This window comes from Phalaenopsis equestris, unplaced genomic scaffold, assembly GCF_001263595.1.
Source record: "Phalaenopsis equestris unplaced genomic scaffold, ASM126359v1 Scaffold001113, whole genome shotgun sequence".
NCBI classification, from domain to species: domain Eukaryota; kingdom Viridiplantae; phylum Streptophyta; class Magnoliopsida; order Asparagales; family Orchidaceae; genus Phalaenopsis; species Phalaenopsis equestris.
This window is the reverse complement of record NW_018165552.1, coordinates 165,680-171,899: the sequence shown is the minus strand read 5'-3', so window position 1 is coordinate 171,899 and position 6,220 is coordinate 165,680. Positions and strand designations below refer to the sequence as shown.

At 36.7% G+C, this 6,220-nt stretch overlaps 1 protein-coding gene across 1 annotated transcript; it reads right to left on the bottom strand.

Moving 5' to 3' along the window:
* Positions 1 to 4,841: 4,841 nt before the first annotated feature.
* On the bottom strand, positions 4,842 to 5,254 carry LOC110033213 (eukaryotic translation initiation factor 3 subunit G-like). Its single transcript, XM_020737121.1, is given in 2 exon segments — positions 4,842 to 5,005; positions 5,008 to 5,254. Coding segments are annotated over 2 exon segments (411 nt in total).
* Between the last annotated feature and the right edge of the window lie 966 nt (positions 5,255 to 6,220).

Here is a 6,220-nt window from a genome sequence, read left to right as displayed (position 1 = left end):
TTAATGATTTTAGTAAGCCAAGAAACTCTCAAATCCTCTATATATTTTCACACTTCAATTGGGATATCATCAGGTCCTACAGACTTTCCACTCTTTGTTTTTCTTAAAGCCTCCTCAACTCCTTTTTTACTAATATAACGGTAAAAAAAATTTATTATTATTAATGATATTAAGATGTCTAAGATCGATTGTATTTTCAAAAACTTCATTAAAAAATTTATCAAAATAACTCACCCACCTTTGTTGAATATCTTTTTCTAAGAAAAATACTTTCTGATTTTCATCTTTAATACACTTTACTTGAGTTAAAATCTTTACTTTTCTTTTCTTTTCTTTTTGTTTGACTAGTTTATACATATATTTTTCACTCTTCTTAGTATCTAATCTATTATAAAGATCACTAATAATTTTTTAGCGTCACAGATTGTTCTCTTAGACTCTCTATGGGTTATGTGATATTTTTTCGTGTTCTCTAAGCTTTTACATTTAAACCAATTTTTATAACATAACTTCTTATATTTTATCTTTTCTTGCATATTATTATTTCACTATCAGTTATTTTTTTATTTATAGAATTTTTTTCTTTTGATTCTTCAAGTACCTCTTTTGCCACTTATTTATTAATATTCTTTGTTATTTATCCCACATAAAATTTGCTTCTTCATGAACATCCCAAACTTGAGATTTTGAATTTTACTCATAAAAATAATTTTATTTGTCTTTTCTTAGGTACTCTCATCCAATTCTACGACGATGATTCCTAGTATTCTTTATTTTACAACTCTTCATCTTAAAATTTAAAATTAATAATCGATGTTTAGTACTTGTATCTTCACTTGAAATGACCATGCAATCTTTACATTCTCGATGATTTCTTCTTCTCATAAGAGAAAAATAAATTTATGTTTTATTAGATCCATTCTTATAAGTAATAATACGCTCTTCTCTTTTTTTTAATATAGTATTAACAATAACAAAATTATATTCTAAAACAAAATCTAATATGGCTCTACCTTCTTCATTAATCACTCCAAAAGCGTAGCGACCATTATTTTTTTTAAATCTTCTACTACTCTACCGACATGTCCATTTAAATCTACTCTAATAAAAATTATTTCTTCAAGAGGTATCATTTGTATTAAGTCTTCTAAGTCATTCCAGAATTTATCTTTAGAACATATATCTAAACCTATTTGAGAAGCATAAACACTTATAATATTAGAAATATTAGTATCAATAATAATCTTAAGAGCTATAATTCTATCTCCAATTCTATTATTTTTTACAACATTATCTTTCAAACTCTTATCTATTATTACATCTACACCATTTCTAATGTGACTCACACTTCAATATAAAAGTTTGAAACCTAAGTTATCAATCTCCTTAGCCTTTTTTCTGACCCATTTAGTTTCTTGAATTCATAAGATATATATCTCTCTATGAATCATAATATTAACTAATTCTATTAATTTACCAGTAAACGTAAAATAATTCTAATATTAGTTTCATGGATTAACTTCTTTACCCACATTCATCTATAATGTGGGTACACTTGCTTAATTAACACTTCATCAGAGCTCCGGTGTTGCCGGCCTTGCACACTTTCAATATATTCAAGCCATACAACGCATCGCTTCCAGGACACCTAACATTTACATAATAATAAAAAAGATTAATGTCATGATTTTTCGACAAATTTTATGCAGGATGTTGACTACCCAACTCAACCCTCCACTTTTTCACAACCGAGGCTTAGGACCCGACAATGACAATATAGATATTGGTCCATGAAAAATCAATCAATTATACAATTACTTGTCCAATATTAAAGCCAAAGTTGATGCTATTACCGCTGTTGGGTCAGCCTTGGACAAAGAAAACGTTATTCATTACACCTTAAACAGTCTTCCCTCCACCTACCAAGCATTCAAAATCGCCATCTGCACAAGCCTCAACCGATCGGGCTTGACGATATCTACTCACTGCTATGCAGAGAGGAAACAAATCTTGCTGTCGAATTCCAAAAGGAATTGCAGTTATCAGCTCAGCCTCCATCCGACACTGCCCTCTACTCCAACCGAGGCAAAAGTCATGGTCACTACTACAATTCTTAGAGAAGATACCCCTTGTCCAATCCCAATGTTTCAACCAATCAAAATCCTAAAAATAACAGAACACTTATATGCCAAATCTGCACCAAACATGGCCATTCAATTCTCAAATGTTGCAACTAGAGGAATCGCTCCTATAAAGCCAACCAGTCATCAAATACAGCTTTAGTTGCTAGCTCGACTGCTCAAGGCACTGAATGGATCTTAGATACCGAAGCTACATCTCATTTATCTTCAAATCCTCAATATATTCATCAAAGCATTTTGTACAATGGGCACCAGCAGATAACCATCGGTAACGGTCAATTGCGTCCAATAACACATGTCGGATAAGGCATCCTACCTACTCCTACATGTAGCTGAAGTTAAATCCCCTTTGTCATGTGCCCAATCTCCCTTTCAATCTTCTTAATGTCCATAAATTGGTCGTTGATAACGGTTGTTTCTTGCACTTTGATCGATTTGGCAATCATGTTAGGGACATACGAACCAACAAAATCCTCCTCAGTGGTCCCATTTGGCAATCATGTTAGGGACATACGAACCAACAAAATCCTCCTCAGTGGTCCCTCTCACAATGTACCCTACCCTTTCTCATGTCCAAAAGGACCAACACTTCAGATAGATGCAGCCTTAGCAGCTATCCCCATCTTTAACCCGCCGTGGCATGAGAGGTTTAGTCATCCCATACATCTTTTCTTTGAGAACTTGCTCGAGTCCTTTTAGATTTGAAGATCAAACTCCAACATTTCCCTTGCATCCCTTATAATACCACTAAAATTTGTAAACTACAATTTCTCAAGTCACCTAATTATAGTACTAAACCCCTTCCCGTAGTCCATTATGATGTATGGGGTCTTCCTCAATTTCTTCTCCTCATGTTTATTGATACCACAGTATATTTGTTGATGATTATTCTTTTTACTGTTGATTGTCAACCAGGAAGGATGAAAACCAGGCAGCTAAGGCCGAATTAAGAGTTTCTTTATTCAAATTGCTCCTGATTTTCCTCTCTTGTTTTATTCTGATTTATTTCCCTTTTAGCTAAATATTTTGATTAGGAATATGTATTATTAAGTTACCTAAAATAGATTATACAGAATATTTTTTACCTAAAATAGATTATAAGATTATGATTTAATGAAATGAAAGCAAAGGGAAAATGCATCAAGCTTATTCAGAATTCAGTCTTTTTTTCTAAAAACTTTGACATGGTATCAGAGCTAGAATCGGTGTGAATCCTTGGTATTCTTTAGCAGTAGCCCTAGCTGTGATCTTCACATCGCGACATCTTCGTTTGCGGCACCTTCGACATCTTCGTTTGCATCTACTCGTTTTCCTACGCAACTTCGCGTTTGTTTCTGCTTCTGCTACGTTCGTCTGCATTCATCTTCGTCTGCTTCTGCTTTGTTCGCGACAAATTTGACAACTTTTTTCTTCTGTGTCTGCTTTTGCTTCGTTTGCGTAAAACTTCGTGTCGCCTCTGTCTTAGCTGCGGCACTTTGCCACTTCGTCGCGTTATCTCTGCCCTAGCTGTGACTCTCCTCGTCAACCCACGATCTCCTCGTCAAGGAACATAGCCGCAATCTCCTCTCCTCCCTGCGTCTCTGCCCTAGCTACGACTCTCCCCGGCAACCGTCGTCTCTGCCCTAGCTGTGACTCTCCTCCATCGCACTGGCCTTAGAGCTCTAGTCCTCTCCTACCCGAAATCATTGAGGAAGGTACCGAATATGTTTGAGTAGCTGTTGATATTCACAAGAGGCAGACTCATCTTATGGAATTGCAAGGAGCTCAACAATGCCATGAGGGGATCTCCAATCATGCTTTCCTTTTAAGCTCTTTGCCACCTCTAGTTACTACGCTGGTCTAGTTTCTTCTTCTTGTTGTTCTCTGCTCTTCTCGTGAAGAATAAGGTGGAAAAGAAGAAGTCTGTCTTGAAGAATATCAAACTTGATTGACAGACAGATAGATGTCGCAGGTTTGCTCGCCAAGAGATGGAACTTATTATGAAGTGCAAAATCCATTTATTATGGAATACAAGAATTCTTGGGTTGAAAATGGTTGTTATGTTTGTATTATTATTCGCCCGATTTGGATCTTCTTCGCTTGGCATCGCTGGTTCTGTGACATCTTCGACTGCTTCTTACGCTTCGTTTCATTCACTTTGGCACTCCTTCCTAGATCGATCTCTTTGGCTTCGGTAAACCATAGATCTTAGGCTTCTGCATTCATGACTTCAACACTCATGGCTTTGACAGTCTCGGCTTCGACACTCTCAGGCTTTGACACTCTTAGGCTTTGACACTTTTAGGCTTCGGCACTCTCAGACTTTGACATTTTCAGCTTTGGCACTCACGACTTGAGGATTTTTTGTCCCGACAATGTTATCAGTTTCTTGTTGACAAATTGATGCTTCTTGATAAGTCAGCATCAATTTGAGGGACGATGTCAATCAGGAAGGATGGAAATCAGACAGCTAAATTAGGAGTTTTGTATAATTAGGAGTTTCCTTATTTAAATTATTTTCATTATCTTTATTATGATTTATTTCTCTATTAGTTGAATATTTATATTAGGAATATGTATTATTAAGTTACTTAAAATAGATTTTGCACTTTATTTTGTACCTAAAATAGATTGTAAGATTATTAATGAAATGAAAGCAAAGGGAAAAGGATCGAGCCTATTCAGAATTCAACTTATTTTTCTCGAAACTTTGATATGGTATCAGAGCCAAATTTTTGCCCTAACCACCAATAGTCGTTGGAGGACTGTCAAAACTCCCTTCTCGCCGGCCTGCTTGTGAGATGAGAAGGGAGGAATTATTTCTTCCATAGAGACCATAGTAAGTCGGCTACTGACATCCTCGTGTGCAACATCACCGAACTTTGCCATGCCCGATGCTCCAGAGCACGCTTGCAAAGCCTAGCGCGAGCAAGCTTGCAGGTGCGTGTCGTGGTTATGATCTTAACCTTATTTCCATCATCGTTGAAATTGTACTCAATTACCTTCTTCTCGCCGTTCTCATCAGGTCCAATTATCATCCTCGGTGGAAGAAAGAAATCCATGTTTTCGGCGCCATCGTCGAGTTCTCCCCAGCGGACCTTGCTTGTAGATGCTCGGCCTATGTCCACTGCCATCTCCAAAGAAGAAAACACTACACCCAAATCACCAAAGAAGGAAGTCGCCGACACGGAACTCGACAGCTAGAACAAAAAAATCAAACCCTAGATCTTAAGCTTCGACAATCTCGACTTCGACACTCATGGCTTCGACACTCACGGCTTCAGCATCTCTGCTTCCACAGTTTTTGCGTGAAAATCAGGGAATAAATTGTCCTCGTCGTCGCAGGAATAATCAATACCATTTGGATTGTTTAACAGGACGAGAATCCTACTTGTGGTCTATGATCAGTAGCATTTGGATCAGGACACAGATCTTACTTGTAGGCTATAATCGATAGCATCTGGATCTTGTAACTGGATCCTATTTGTGGGCTATGATCGGTGGCATTTGGATCAGGACGCAGGACGCGGATCCTACTCCTATTTGTAGGCTATGATCGATGGCATATGGATTGTGTAACTGGATGCTATTTGTGGGCTATGATTGGTAGCATTTGGATCATGTAACTGGAAGCGGACATTCTTGTGGCTATGATGCGAATTTATAGACGATGATGATAAAGGATTTCTTGCTGTTCTTTGCTCAAATCTTGTTATGGTTCAGGAGTTGTCTCTAAGGCTTCGGCATTCTCAGTTTCAGAACTTTCTCCTTCAGCACTCATGGCTTGAGGATTGTTGGTCCCGACAAATTTTCTTGTTGGCAAATTGATGCTTCATGATCAGTCAACATCAATTTGAGAGGGGATGTCAATCAGAAAGGACGAAAATCAGGCAGCTAAATTAGGAGTTTCTATAATTAGGAGCTTCCTTATTTAAATTATTTCCTATATCTTTATTCTGATTTATTTCTCTTTTAGCTGAATATTTAGATTAGGAATATGTATTATTAAGTTACCTAAAATAGATTAAACAGAATATTTTGTACCTAAAATAGATTGTAAGATTATTATCTAATGGAATAAAAGCAAAGGGAAAAGGCAT